The 16,212-nt window shown below is 39.7% G+C and overlaps 1 protein-coding gene across 3 annotated transcripts in view; it reads right to left on the reverse strand.

The window, feature by feature from the left end:
• The window catches only part of MALRD1 (MAM and LDL receptor class A domain containing 1), a 763,597-nt gene that overhangs the window by 329,902 nt on the left and 417,483 nt on the right, over positions 1 to 16,212 (reverse strand). For all 3 annotated transcript variants that reach the window (XM_047742658.1, XM_047742656.1, XM_047742657.1), the window contains 2 exons: positions 6,564 to 6,809; positions 4,838 to 4,995 (listed from right to left, as the gene is read on the reverse strand). In XM_047742658.1, the coding sequence (XP_047598614.1) occupies positions 4,838 to 4,995; positions 6,564 to 6,809 (404 nt within the window). The remainder of the gene's footprint in view (positions 1 to 4,837; positions 4,996 to 6,563; positions 6,810 to 16,212) is intronic.

The following is a 16,212-nucleotide window of genomic DNA, read 5'->3' on the forward strand; positions in this document are numbered from 1 at the left end:
CCTACTAGCATTTGTGCCTTTCTCTTTTTAGCTTAGATGACCCCCTTTAACATTCCCTATGTGTATGGTCGGGTTCAGTGGTGATGAACTACTTTAGCTTCTGCTTCCCGGAAAACTCTTAATCTTGTCTTCAACTCTGAATGGGTTGGGAGTCTTCCCTTCAGCACTTTGCATCTATTGTGCAGTCCACAACCTTCTGAACTGTAACATTCCTGCTGAGAAACCTGCGGGTAACCTTATAATGGTTCCCTTTCATACAGTGTGTTGCTTTTCTCTGGCTTTTAATATCTTCTCTTTATTATTAATTCTTACCGTTTTAATTATAATGTGTCTCAGTGTGTTTCTCTTTGGGTTCATCTTTTCTCTTTTTTCAAAAAATTTGTTTGTTTATTTGAGAGAGAGAGCAGAGGGAGGAACAGAAGGAGAGAATCTTCAAGCAGACTTCCCGCTGAGTGTGGGAGCCTGATGTGGGGCTCGATCCCACATCCCATGAGATCACGACCTGAACCCAAACCAAGAGCTTGTCACTCAACTGACTGAGCCACCCAGGCCTCCCTGGGTTCCCCTTGTCTGGAACTCTCTGGGTTTTCTGGACTTGGATATTTGTTTCCTTCCCGGAATTAGGAAAAGTTTTCTGCCATCATTTCTTCGAGAATTTTTCTGGCCCTTCCTCCTCTCCTCCTTCTGGGACTCCTATCATGAAAATGTTATTCTGCTTCATACTGTCCTAGAGGTCCCTTAAGGCGTCCTGTCTTTTTGAAAATTCTTTTTTGCTTTCATTTTCCTGCTGTGATTGGGTGTTTTCCATTGCTCTCTTTCTGGTTCACTGACTCATGCTTCTATTCCATCCGTTCTGCTGTTGAACCCCTACAGTGTTATTTCTCAGTGCCGTTTTAACTTCTGCTCGGTTATTTTCTTCTATTTTTCTATCTCTTTGTTGAAATTCCTGCTGTGTTCATCCGTTCTTCCACCGAGATCAGTGAACATCTTTATGGCCATTACTATGAATTCTTTATTAAGGGTGTTGCTTATCTCAGTTTCATTAAGGTCTTTCTCTGAGAATTTCCCTTATTGTTTGGTTTGGAATAAACTTTTCTCTCTGCTCATTTTGTTTCTCTTTATTTCTCTCTATATATTGGGTGAAACGGCTACCTGTCTTGGTCTTGAAAGGATGGTCTTATGGAGGAGTTGTTGCATGGGATCCAGAAGCACCACCTCCCTTGGCACCAGAACCAGGCACTCTATGGGCTGCATGACTATGCTGGCTCAGACAGAGCCACAGCTGCTGTGTAGGGAGATCGGGGCTTACATCGCTGACCCATCCCAGTTGTGCACAGGGTGGCTGGGGTCCAGGCCATTCATCTGTCCTGGTTGTGCCTTGACTGCTGCATGGGGAAGATGGGTTCCTGGTACGTGCCTGGCCTTGCTGCAGCTCTGAAATGTACAGGGTGAGTGGAACATGGGGTGCTTCCCCCAGTCTGGTTATATGACGGGGAGGGCAGACCATGCCCTCTGTGCGTTAGCTAGAGAGAGGGCACCAAAAATGGCACCCATGTTCCATCACCAGGAAGTTAGGATGAGTGGCAAAAATGGCATGCACCAGCACTTCCAGCCCTGGATAAAATCCTCACACGTTCTCGCTTCCCTGGCAGTCATTTTAAAATTAGTAAATGGATCTCCCCTGCTTATGGTCTAGGTACTTTTCAGTCTGTTCCTCTTATGCTAGATCTCAGTGTAAGCGGGTTTGCAGTGAGCCTTCTTCAAGTGGGGTATATGTTCCTTACAGTTCGATGTTTCTCCTGGTCTTCATCCCCATTTATTTTTAAAATCAGATATTTAGCAGGCTCATCTTTCTGGTGCTAGCACTCAAGGTCAGAGTGCCTGACGTAGGGAACAAGCTCTTTACTCCTTGAGGGAGATTCCAAATTTTGGGGATCCCTCCCATTGTGGGATCACTGCATCTGTGGTAGGGTTCCAGGAAGGATGTGTCTCTGCTTCTCCTGTCCTTCTCAAAGTCTCTTCTGTCTTTTGTTGTGGAAATGCTAGTCATCTAGTTCTCAGGGGTTTTTGTTTGTTTACAGAGGAAAATTACATATGTAGATATAAATCTGTTGTATATAAAGGAAGGGGTTGTCTTTAGGGTCTTCCTAAGCTTGAACCACCACCCCTGCTTCCCAGACTAGAATTTATTGTTGTGCATGTTACCCACAACAGTCATTCCTTCATAAGGACTGTCCCAAAAAGGGATGCCTTGAGCCTGGCCGTGAGCTCAAGGAGGACATCTCTCCTTTCCTGCAGTCCCTTCTCTGAAGAGCTCAGAGGGACATAAAGACTAAAACTTCAAGGTCTTGCTCTCACAATTTTATGACCTACCTGTTGAATAGAATACATATAATTGAACCTTAAGTGAGAAAGAAGATTTCTGGAGCTGTGAGGGACACTCTGAGAAGGAGTAATCGTGGTGGGCAAAAGTGGTCAAGGAAAGTTTTGTGAAAAGCTGAATTTGCCAGATTGTGTTAGCTTTGGTAGGCGGCAAAAGAGGGAAACACAGAAGGAGACTTTCCTGAGAACAGACAGGGGAGACTGAGCCAGAGGCAACACATGCATAAATTGAGACCATTTCACAAGGGAGAGGTAGAGAAAGAAAAGGCTGAATCCCTGCCCCTATTGTGTTTGCCATCTGGCTAGGAAGCGTTCAACTTAATGAGCAGGTTAAAACCCAGCATGGTTCCACACAGAGAGCAGCCTAAGAAGTACTTTGTAATGATGATCAAAAATACTTACCATATTTTTTTTTTGTTTTTTTTTTTTACAGCTTTATAAACATATATTTTTATCCCCAGGGGTACAGGTCTGCGAATCGCCAGGTTTACACACTTCACAACACTCACCATAGCACATACCCTCCCCGATATCCATAACCCCACCCCCTCTCCCAACCCCCTCCCCCCATCAACCCTCAGTTTGTTTTGTGAGATTAAGAGTCACTTATGGTTTGTCTCCCTCCCAATCCCATCTTGTTTCATTTACTCTTCTCCTACCCCCTCGACCCCCCATGTTGCATCTCCTCTCCCTCATATCAGGGAGATCATATGATAGTTGTCTTTCTCCGATTGACTTATTTCGCTAAGCATGATACCCTCTAGTTCCATCCACGTCGTCGCAAATGGCAAGATTTCGTTGAGGGAAATTGGAAGGGGAGGTGAACCATGAGAGACTATGGACTCTGAAAAACGATCTGAGAATTTTGAAGGGGTGGGGGGTGGGAGGTTGGGGGCACCAGGTGGTGGGTATTGTAGAGGGCACGGATTGCATGGAGCACTGGGTGTGGTGCAAAAATAATGAATACTGTTATGCTGAAAAAAAATAAAATAATTAAAAAAAAAAAAAAATACTTACCATATTAATTACCAAAAAAAAAAAATGATTGCCCTAAAGATCCTGAATGTAAAATCAATATACACGACGAAAGATTTCTCTTTTGAAATAAATGTCACCAAAGGAGGATAAGCATCTTTCCTTTAAGCAAGTGTTACTGTGTTTTGAAAAATATGGTAGGAAGATAGTTCCTTAAAAATGCTGTGAAATGCCCACAGAAATCTGTTGGAGGAACCACAGGAGTTTAACCTGACTTCATAGGAAGACTTACCTCGCAAGATAGCTTCATTTTACATTTCACAGTAATAAAAAGTTTGTTACTGAGATGTAAGATTAAAGGTGAACATGAGGGGAGCAAATACTAACAGTGAAACCCACAGAGGGGTACAAAGTCCTTCACATGCGAAATCCTTCACTTTGTCACCAAGTGTCACGCTCAGTAATGTACAAGCAAAAGACTCTTGTGAGAACTTCCAGCACTACAGTTAGGCTTCTCTATTTAGATAGAAGCATAATTCACTGTGGTATTTGCTGCATGTTTCTTATCAGCATTTCCGATTATAGAAGAATCCAAAATTATGAAGTTACCTCAGGTTTCGGATAAAACATGGACTATGCAGCCATCATCGCGTCAGACATCAGAGCCCTGTGGCACTCTAGTCAGGCATTCTCCGATGGCATTAGGCCACTCCAGGCAAGCTCATGTGTGAAAAAACAGCAGTGGCCTCAACAGCATGTTTCTAAAATCAGCTTTCTCGGAATTCTAATCAAATTCTCTAAATGAACACACACACACACGCAAACTCATCTCCTTTTTCCTGCTGTTTTAACTTGTCAAAGAATAGAGGTATATGAACCAAGTCCTATTAATATTAATATATACTTTGCTATTTTGCTCCCTGAACACTGTCACTTTGTTATACTAAATTAAAGCCCTGACAGAAACATCCAATTAATTTCTCTAAGAAAATGCATTATTGTGTCATAGTTAATAAGCAGTTCAATGTAATCCCACCTTGATCATTCTTCTGACCAGTTCAGTCCGTGGCAAGGTATGGTTAGAACCCAAATGTCTAATATTAGTTCCCTTCGTGATTGCTCACCCAGGAGTTAAAAATGGATACTCATTCTCCCTTAAGATGTACAGATAATCGATTCTCTTTTACTGGGAAGGAAATGCCGAGATGGCAAGGAGAAATCTGAGTCTTCGACTAAATGTTATCATAAAAGGAATCTCTGGGATTCAGTCATAACCACAGAGTCTGAGGTTGAGCTCCAAGCTAGTTCCCATGGCCTGCTTATCAAAGCCCCCAGAGCATCTGAACCCCAAACAGAAGTGCCCCATGATGAAAGAAGCGTCCCCTGGTCAAGGTGGCTGAATTGTGAACACTCCCTTTGGCCACAGGCTGCCTGTAGGAACCTTCGCTAAGCTGAGAGGCATCAGGGACAAGGATCCTACCTTAATGAGGACCTGAATGGAGCCTGTTGCTTTTGCAGATATGAAATACCAGAAGCTTAGGGTGCAGGCAGTGCTGGATTCTTGCCACACAGCACTCCTGAGGTGTGCTTCTTCGCCCCGAAGGCCCACCGGAGTGGCCTCCAGGTACAAGAAGTGCCCTAGGAAGGAGGACAGCGTTCAGATACGACAGAAACAACGAGGGGATTATTTTAGCTTTTCCATCTTAGTTAGGGGTTTTAACTATAGTTCATAGAATATGAGCTGCCAAAGGCATTTGCATTTGAAACAGAAAGAAAATCGAATAGCCTTGCTTCTAGCTCACGGACAGAACATTTTCCAACTGTCTGTGCTTTGAGCAAAGTACCTCACAGTATGCAGATTAACTGATGTGACAGGATATATACGTGACCGAGTCAACAACATAGTTACAGATATCATTTAACAGACTCGCTATACCTTCCAGTTCTTGTAAAACAATGCAAAGATATTATCTATGAAAAATAAAGGAATTACAATGTACTTCCAAAAATGCAGTCATCTACTGAGAGCAAAAATAAAATCCTGAGAATCTTAATATGTTACATGGAAGACCCTGAGTTTTATATTTATGTATCCAAATATTTGAAACATTTTTTACATGTACATCAGAGTGTCTGCATGGAGCTCAGACCTTCCTTTCTCTGGGGTGGTCAGTTTGGCTTAGAGGGTTTTGCTATATCATAGGCATGAGGACTTGCTACTCTTAGACACCTTCTTTCCTATTCTGAAGCTTCCAGGAATTCAGGGTCCTTGCTTTATTCTGCTGACATCCTTTGTCCTTTGACCAAGGAGTCTGAGACTAGACCTCATCTACTCACTGCAAAAATGAGGCACTCTAACACGTATGACAGGTGTGACCTTACAGTTAATTTGCATGTTACCATCTATAGCTTCCGAACCTGCTTTCCCTTCACACGTATCATCTCATTTCTCTAATCCCTGCTTGGGACACAGGGAAAACTGGATTCTCTCCATTTCTGGATGAGAAATTTGAGAATCTGAAAAGCTACAGGACATGTTAATGATCCAATGAGTGGCAGAATTCAGGGTTATTAATTATAAAGATGGGTCATTGAGGAAAGGTGCCCGATGGCAGCATACATTATCATCTATCTACAACGATCAGAACAATACTAAACTTTGGTTACTCCCTGTTATGTGTTGACTTGTGTCTCCCTGCCCAACCCCACAAAATTGGTGAAGTCCTAATTCCAGTTCCTGTGAAAATGACCTTATTTGGACCTTTGTGGACGATCAAATTAAAACAAAATTATCAGGGTAGGCCCTTGTCCGGTAATGAAAAGGGTAAATTTGGACACAGAGACAGACATGCATAGAGAGAAGACAATGTAAAGACATAAGAGAACGCCACCTATAAGCCAAGTAATGTGTGAGACCACCAGAAGCTCGGAGAGAGGCACGGAATAGGCGACTCTCCCTGACAGCCCTCAAAAGGAACCAGTTCTGCTGACAACTTGATTTTGCTCATCTACGTTCTAGCACTGTGAGAAAATGTCTGTGGTTTACATCTCTGGTACTTTGTGATGGCAGCCCCAGGAGACAAATACACTCGTCAAACGTTGGACTCGCCTGCCATGACCCCACACTAGTCTCTCCGGAGCTCTCTAGTAGCTATCCAGGAGGACAACAAGATGACAACACTGTGACTATGATGAGGAAAACCTACCGTTTTTGTTTCCAAGTGTGTGGTCCTCAGGAGGTCGTAGGCTCTGATGAGAGCCAACTCCCAAAGCCCAATCAGAGTTTTCAGCCAGGGAGTTTTGCCAGCCACACCAGCCTTTCTCAAAAGTACAGGAGGTACCACATTCATTTTCATCCGTGTCATCTCCACAGTCATCTACAAAATTACAGATTTGCTCTGGTTTATAACATTTGCCATTTTGACATTCCCGATAGCCACGGGGGCAGGAACCTAGAAAACAGAAAATAAACGAAGATGAGGAAACACTACTAACTCATCACTGAGCTTAAAAGCTAGTAAGAGTGATTTACTTTAACATATAAAGAAACATGGTGTTCTTAGGAGTATAAGTTATCTGACACCAATCTCTTCTCTCCTGATCCTGTCCAGTGCTCTAGCCAACATATCGCTTACTAGGATTATTCAAAATGAAAAAAAAAAAAAAAAATCAAGTATCATCTTATTGATCTAGGAAAGTACCCCAAGTCTCCTCAAATACAGCATTTCCTGCAAGCTAAGTTCAAGGATATAAATTAGATCTGAAAGCCAGTGAGGCTGTCCATTTTTTATCCTGAAACAAAATCTTTAGGATACTAAGAGCATATGTATTATGGTGTATTCGGAAGCACATTCCATTACCACCCATGCATTTCAATATTTATCAGAAACCAAATACATACATATATATGTGTGTGTGTGTGTGTGTGTGTGTGTGTGTGTGTGTGTATTTGGTACTTTCAAAGAAGCAGGGATATGAATATATAAGTAATATTCAACTTTATAACAGATTTTTCTCTAAAAAGCATATATATCTGTCAATTGCTTAGAATTTTAGAAATAATTTCCCTACAAAGAAATGTCAACAATAGTTTTATTGTTAAATTGCTGATTTTTCTTTTCCTCCAGAAAGCTTAAAATAAAGAGCAATGTTTCCGAAGACCTGAGTTTGAACCCTGGTATTGATCCTCCTCAGCTATGAGACTTGCATCATCCTATCCTTGATGAGTTTAGTTTCTCTATCTAAAAAAATTAAAAAGAATAGTACAACCTACAGAAGTTAAGCTAATTAGAGAGACTACTGTTGATATCCCCAGTGCCTAGAACAGAGCTTGCCCATTAGTAGGTGATCAGAAAATACTAGTCAAATACATGAATGAGTGAAATACAGTGTTCTGGGAATGGTAAACCAGTTCAGTGTGTATGCTTAAGATATTATAATTATCCTGCTCCAATATTACAATAGGGTATAACACCAGGGTAACAATATTTTAGTAGAAGAAGTCATTTAAAGATCCAACTTAGGATTTTCCACTCCTCAGTTGCTGTGACTCTACAGTATCAGAAATTTTCTCCCTTTCTGTCTTTCCCATCTGGTATGTACAGAAACTGATAATGCCTCCCTTTTTTATTTCTCTGTGGTAGCTTCAATGGCCTGAGGTTGTCTGGGAGCTAAGGACAGGTGTGGATTTGATCTGGGGGGTGATACAGGGATTCACTAGATGCTGTTCTGGTTGCTGAAAACTGCTGACAAAATCTCATAAAGAAGCTTTCATGTCCTGGATCAGTCCCATATTTTAGAAAATAGATGGCTAAGAGGGAAGCAGTGGGAGGACATGGATGGGATGCCATGTAGAAACCACTGGGGAGAAGACTAGTGTTCTGAAGGCTTCTAGCCATTTTGTGTGCTAAGCTGTTTCTGGACTGTTTGTTCAAAATTGCCTAATTAAATGGCCTTTACACTTGCAAAGCCTTTGAAAATAAGTTTCAACCATGCATTCTGCCTCTAACAAAACTTTCTTGTCCGGGTTAATTGCTAACATTTTCCTTTCTTGCAGCGTGGGATTAAACTATTTTTATTTCTGCCCAGTTCAGTTTTAGCAGATTGGGGGTAAGACAAAAGGCCTTTAATGTTTCATTCACAGAGCCTGACTCAGAATCATAACATTAAAGCAATTCTGAACTACACAGAAATGAAGAGCATGTCCATCATCCTTCATTTATAGATGAAAAATAAATGATTATAGATGTTAAGCAACCTGATGATTTTTCAAGAGTAGAGATGCAATTTGGACCCAGGTCTATTGTCTTCTGAACTTTTTTTTTTTCTTTTCTTTTTTTTTTTTTTTTTTAATCTATTGAAAAAAAGAAGAGCAGTGATCCAGGTCAACTACCACCAAACCAGACCACCAAGAAACAAAAATGGTAGTGTTGACTACCAGATGCATTATTTCTCATGGGACTGTTGAGAACCTGTAAAATTACTAGATCATTTAATTTTACACAAGTTGGCATTTGTATTGATTCTGTCAATTCCAACTTGTTTGGGGAGTAAAAACAAAACTGGTTCTTAAGATGCTGTTCTCCAAAGATAAACCATAAGAGACTCTTAATCCCACAAAACAAACTGAGGGTTGCCGGGGGTAGGAGGGTGGGAAGAGGGTGTTTGGGTTATGGACATTGGGGAAGATATGTGCTATGGTGAGTGCTGTGAAGTGTGTAAATCTGACGATTCACAGACCTGTACCCCTAGGGCTAATAACACATTATATGTTAATAAAAAATAAAAAAAAATTTAAAAATTAAATTATATCTCTAAGGAGGTCACTTAGACGGTACCAATAAAAAGAGAAGTGCCTTTAAAAAAAAAAAAGATGCTTTTCTCCAAAGAGACTACATCAAACCAAAATTTAATTCTTTTAAAACAAGAAAGTAATTTGAACATGCTTCTAAATGGAAACACATCACAGATCCCAATATATTATACAACAGATATAGCCAATATTTTAGAATAATCATAATTTTTTAAAATTTCTAAAACATATGTAGCTACGTAATTCAAAAAAACATAACAATTTAAATATTACATTAGATTATTTTGAACAGAAAGCCCTTCACATTAATAAAAACAATTTCATTGCTATCATGTGTTCCTACCCATAAAACATTTTGCCAAATATCAAGGAAAATTATCAACAATGTTGATAGTGTTATTTACCTATCTCCAAATTATTTCCCATGTCTGTTGTTCTGTCCAAAGAAACCAGCTACTAAGGGGGAGGGTGTATATATTTAAGTGATTCTGATATTAAAGCTTTTATGACATTATTATCACTTTGATTTTTAGTAAAAAATATATTATTCAAATTAGACAGAGACCTTCTTCCTGGACAGTTTATTTTTGCAAAAAGGAACAAATGATGAAAGTGAAAAACCTCCAATGCAAATAAATCTTGGAGACATCTGAAGCTTAACTTACTGGAATGAAAACTGATTCTTTTTATTTTTTTTTTTTAAAGATTTTATTTATTTATTTGTCATAGAGAGAGAAGCGAGAGTGAGCACAGGCAGACAGAGTGGCAGGCAGAGGCAGAGGGAGAAGCAGGCTCCCCGCCAAGCAAGGAGCCCGATGTGGGACTCGATCCCAGGACGCTGGGATCATGACCTGAGCCGAAGGCAGCTGCTCAACCAACTGAGCCACCCAGGCGTCCCTGAAAACTGATTCTTTGCCTCCAAACTCTTCCAGGGAAGAGCCTTCCTCAACTGTGTTTATGGCAACTCTATAACCCCAGCTACTTGGAGGAAAAACAAATCTTAGAAGGAGCTCAGTGTGGTAGGGTCTAGCTCCACGTTTTGATGTCTGACTGGATTTGCTGACAGTGCTTTCTTTGTGTTCCACATCCAGAAACCCAGCACAATAGCCCAGGTGCTCCCCTTACTGGCAGGCAGTTCAAAACTTATCTGTGCACGGAAATTCTCACCCCAGTCCCGCCATCCAACCACCAGAAAACTCCGAATCAATTTCCTTTCCTTGTTCTCTAAAACTGCTTCTGGACATGCCTTGGAACTACCCTGTTGTCCCAGAAGGCCTCATTATGTGAGTAATGGACATTTTCAACCCTTTGAGTGTACAATCAATATTGTCAGTCTTAGCATCCAAAACAAATTTTGGCCGAAGGTGGGCCAATCCTCAGTTCCAAGGTGGGTACATTTGTGTGTGTATAAAACTTTTTATTTCATAACATATATAATTTTTCACTGTTACTATTTTGGTCTAAGAAACATCATTTTATGTGATTTTATTATAATGCTTTCCTTTCTGATTTCTGTGCCTTACCCTTGACCCCTTATGGTCCATTAAACAAAATAAAACCATGTGGTATTTTAACATAATTGAATATCACTCCTCTATCTCAAATTCTATTTATATTTAAATATTATTCCCCATTACAAGGAACCAGATCTCTGAGAAAATAGTCTGTTTGGAACTAAGAACAAAGAAATTCAAGATGAACCTAGATTTTTTTTTTTTTTTTGTACCAGAAAATAATAAAGTGCTCAAAAAATTATAGCATTATGATGAAAGGCTTTAGGGGGCAGCTTTTAGAGAAATTTATTGGCCAAATCAGAGACAACTTGAGTATCAAAATAAGTAATAGGAAGACTTTTGCTCCCAGCATATACACAGCAGGAATCAGTAATAAAGCATGAAATTATCCTTTAGCAATAAACAACTAGAAACGTAGGCAAAGTATATACAAGTGTTTTTAGAGACTGAACATCAGGAAATACAGGTTTGTGATCCCTTAGAGAAATGAAAAAAGGCATACCCTATGATCACCCCTAGATTTCTGTACGGAGGCTCTTTCTGGACTATAACTCCAATAGGATAAGCCCAGCATTAAATGGATTCACACACTGTAGAGGACATAGTATGGGACAGCTGGAATTTTCAAGGCTGGGTGCTGGGGGAAAGAGTGCTATACAGAGGAGATCCAGAGATATGCCTAAGTCTTTGTTTAAATTCTAGTTTTTATATTTGTAGGATAAAAATCCAAAAAGAGAGACTGAGAACAACTTCTAAGAGACTAATAACTAGGAGTTATATGCTGAAAAATTGCCAGAGTTCACAGAGGGCCACATATCTTTGAGTTTCTATCAGCCAGACTGTGGACGTTCATTAGGAACTCTAGAAAGGTACAATTTAGTATGGGCCAAAGTAACTCTAGAAGGAAGTAGAATCTAGACCGTGGATTGGATTGGCAATCTATCATCTTAGGACCAAATCTGGCCTACCACCTGTTTAGGTAAATAATGTTTTACTGGGACTTAGCCATGCCCACTTGTTTACACATTATCTATGGTTACTTTCACACTAAAATGGCAGTTAAGTAGTTGCAATCAAGACCATATGGCCTGCAAAGCTGAACATACTCACTCACTGAACATATTCTTTTAATCTCAACTTGTTTTTACACTAGATTACTTTAAAAACTAAAGTTTCCTGAGTTCAAGAAAAAAAAAATACAGAGAAAAATTTGCAAAGAGGCAAGTGATAAGGAAATACAAACTTCCAGTCATAAATAAAATAAGTCACAGGAATGGAAAGTGCCTCATAGGGAATATAATCAGCAATACTGTAATAACTTTATAAGGTGACTACAGCTATTGTGGTGAGCATTTTGCAACATACATCATGGTTAAATCACTGTTGTCACCCCAAAATAATGTAATATTGTATGTTTAACTATACTTCAAGAAATTAATATCAAAAATTAATTTTTATATTAATCAAAAATTAAAATATTTTAAATAATCAAAAATTAATATCAAAAAGTTGCAGACTTCTAACTTAAATCTGTCTTTTAAAAAACTTAAACATAAACCTCAAAAGGACCAGACAGAACTGTTAGCAACTTCAGAGCCTCTAGAACAAAGCTCAATGCTTTTTAAAGGAATATATCAAGCTTTAACACTTAGCAACAGGAATTCACAATTCCAGCATCAAATTAAAAATTACTAGTATGTGGGCACCTGGGTAGCTCAGTTGGTTAAGTCTCTGCCTTCGGCTCACGTCATGATCCTGGGGTTCTGGGATCCAGCCCCACGTCAGACTCATGGGAGTCTGCTTCTCTCTCTCCCTCTACCTCTCCCCCAGCTTGTGCTCTCTCTCCCTTTCTGTCTCTCTCAAATAAATAAATAAAATCTTAAAAAAAAAGAAAAAAAAAACATTAGGGCTTTGGGTAGATTATTTTGGGTAGGGTCAAAGAAAGTGGAATTTTGATCCAGATTGGGTGCTTTCAGGAAGGAGAAATAATTACATGATTGTCTCTCTTAATGATTCTTAACTAACAAAGGGATGACTAGAATAGGCTAAAGTCATAATGGGTTGGAAACACTCCTATGAGTCAAGATATGGAGATGTCTGGTCCTTTATTTTTTGGCCAAGCTAATGGTCGTGTTTGGCCTGTGTTCAGTCACAATTACAAAGTGATCTTGTTTATCTTGATCCATGGTTCCAGAGTGGCTTTGTCAGATGTTGACACTCTGTGAAATTGTTTATGTCCAACAAGAGAACCACCAGCTCAGAGCAACACCAAAGCCTAAATGATATAGTACCAGGCCAGGTCCCAGATGCCATGGGCTACTTTCCTTTTTTCTCACTTTGCAGTTCTATTTATGTGGCAAGAGAGTTCCGAGGAGCAGCCAACCCTTTTAAGGGATGTAAGGATAGAAAACAAAACCCTTATGGTTCTTCTTGGGTTTTTTGTAGTAAGTTAAAAAAAAAAAAAATGGTAGACCAGTTGCTTTGGGAGACCCTGAAACATTCTGAATGTGCTTCATATTTGTTATTTTTTTAAGCTTCTTGATCTCTCCCCTTAGTAATCTAAAGCAAAGACTTGAAAATGTGAAGGTGTTGTGGCATCTACTTTACTGTTAGCACAAAAGGAGGTAACACGTGGAAAGAAATTCCATAAAATAGATGACAGTAGCCTGAAGGAATGGACAAAGAAAACAGGTAGAGGAATGGTGGTTTGTGTTAAGAAAGCAAGGAAAACACGGAAAGGACTCTAGGAGGAAGAGAAGTGCCTAAGCTTTGAGAAGAAGGCCCATCACGGTTCCAAAGTGGCTAACTACTGCAGTCTGTCAGAGACTTTTGTTCAAAAACCAGCAGCTTCTCTGTTTTTAGGCTTCTTGGGCCGTCGGCTCAGCCCTCGACTGAGAACAAAGTGCAAATTGGCTCAAATACTGTTCTGGCAGCTTCTGTCTTCTTCATTCCAATCAAATGTTCAAAATGTGTGAAGAACACTTCCTAGAGCCTTGCTCAGCATGACAAAAATTTACACTGAATTGCCACACATGTTCATTCAAAAAGATATTTCCAGAAAGAATAGTTTATTCCTCAGTTTTTTAATTACCCAGTTTAAATACTTAACCATTAAGAAATGCTATGCTAGGGGCACCTGGGTGGCTCAGTGGGTTAAGCCTCTGCCTTCGGCTCAGGTCATGATCCCAGGGTCCTGGGATCAAGCTCCCCATTGGGCTCTCTGATCAGCAGGGAGCCTGCTTCCACCTCTCTCTCTGCCTGCCTCTCTGCCTACTTGTGATCTCTCTCTGTCAGATAGATAAATAAAATCTTAAAAAAAAAAAAAAAAAGAAATGCTATGCTAACATTACATGCTAATATTCAAACGGTTCTAATCCTTTGCTAGAAAAGCACTCAAACAAGAAATCCAAAGCTACTTTCTAAAAATAAATATTCCTTCATGATTCTTACGTGAAAGAAACTGCTGACATCTTGGTGGCAAACAAATTGTATACCTTGAGTTTCTAGTGTATCACATTTAAGAAGGTAATGAGCTTGATCATTTAAAATCATCATTTTCTGAAGTTTCAAATTCATCTATCAGGAATACCATGAAGACAGTCCAAGGAATTATTTCTGCTGTCAGGAAATGTAAAATACAGCAATATTTTATTGTTTTCCAGTGTACTTGATAGAGGCTATGAATATTTAGGGAGAATTGGTTCTAAGATATCATAAATGAAGCCACTACCATGAGACAGAGAACTAGACCTAAAGTATGACCTAGGGATAAATCTCCAGATAAAATCTCTTCAGGAAAATTTTATTTTATACTTTTATGCAATCAAATTTGTCATTCTTTCCTTTAATGATTTTTGACAATGTAATATTAAAATTCTTCCATATTTTTTTTTTAAGATTTTATCTATTTATTTGACAGAGAGATCACAAACAGGCAGAGCAGCAGACAGAGAGAGAGGGGGAAGCAGGCTCCCTGCTGAGCAGAGAGTCCAATGTGGGGCTCGATCCCAGGACCCTGAGACCATGATCTGAGTCGAAGGCAGAGGCTCAACCCACTGAGCCACCCAGGTGCCCTGCCATATTTTTTTCTAATACTATATGATTTCTGTATAATTTCATTTTAAGAAATATTTAAATATTTTAAACCTTTGAAATTTACTTTGGCATACAAAATAAAAGAATATTCTTAAAGTAAGAAAGAGGAACACACACACGCACGACATACACACATGCTGGTATGTGTGTGTTTTAAGATTTATTTATTCATTCTGGAAGGAGAGAGAGGATGAGCAGGAGGGGCAGAGGGAGATGGAGAGAGAAATTTATTCATATACTGCACTGAGCACGGAGCCCAATGTGGGGCTCGATCCCACAACCCTGAGACCACAACCCAAGCTGAAACCAAGAATTGGACACTTAACAGCCTGTGCCATCCAGATGCCCCTGTGCTGGTGTGTTCAGTGAATGTCTTTAGAAAGAGACATAAGAAATTAGCAGTACCTCTGGAAATAGAAAACAAAGAAGTCAGAAGAAAATATTTTTCTTTAATCCAGCTCATTTTTTATAATACTGTGTATATTTAAATAAATGTTTGCTTTATTTAAAAATAACATGCCAGGGGCACCTGGGTGGCTCAGTGGGTTAAGCCTCTGCCTTCGGCTCAGGTCATGATCCCAGGGTCCTGGGATCAAGCCCTACATCGGGCTCTCTGCTCAGCAGGGAGCCTGCTTCCCCTGCCCTCTCTCTGCCTGCTGCTCTGCCTACTTGTGATCTCTGTCTGTCAAATAAATAAATAAAATCTTTAAAAACAACAACAACAACAACAACAACATGCCAGGACATCTATCTAGGATAAAGAAAGGATTCAAGTAGTAGTTCTAGTTGGGGAATCCAAAATAGCTAACACTCCTCTAATGAGTATTAACCTGGACTGAGGGACAAGAATGTTGACAGTTTTCTGGACATCATGGTTTATGGCAAATGAAAGACTGAACTCTCTTCATTCCAGGTGGCTGTGGACAAAATGCTGAAGTTAAGGAAGAACCAAGTTCCAGTTTGGACAAGTAGATATACAGAATGAAATGCTCTACAAAATATAGAAAGATCTATACTACATTTATATAGTGGAGTATGAACTACAAAAGGCAGAATAAATAGGGAAGGAAGGTAGTGGAAAAAGAATTCAAAAGAAATCCCGTAGTCATCATTGATCCCTGCTCCTCCTTCATTTCCTATATTCAACCAACCTCTAACACTGTCCCATTTTATTTTCTCAATTTTTCTTGAACCACCCACTTCTCCAGGGACATCCGGGTCTCTCCCTAATGAAACAATGTCCTAACTGATGCTCTGCATCCACGCGAGTCCCCCTGAAATTCGTATCGTACACTGGGAACACAACAATGTTTCTGAAATGCAAACTGGATCACTATGTTGCTTGAACATCCTTAAATGGCTTCCTATCAGAGTTAAGGTAAGGACCAACAATGCTAATGGACTAATGGACATAGGTTCAACTCAAGGTCTGTG

This window comes from Lutra lutra, chromosome 8, assembly GCF_902655055.1.
Source record: "Lutra lutra chromosome 8, mLutLut1.2, whole genome shotgun sequence".
Taxonomy (NCBI): domain Eukaryota; kingdom Metazoa; phylum Chordata; class Mammalia; order Carnivora; family Mustelidae; genus Lutra; species Lutra lutra.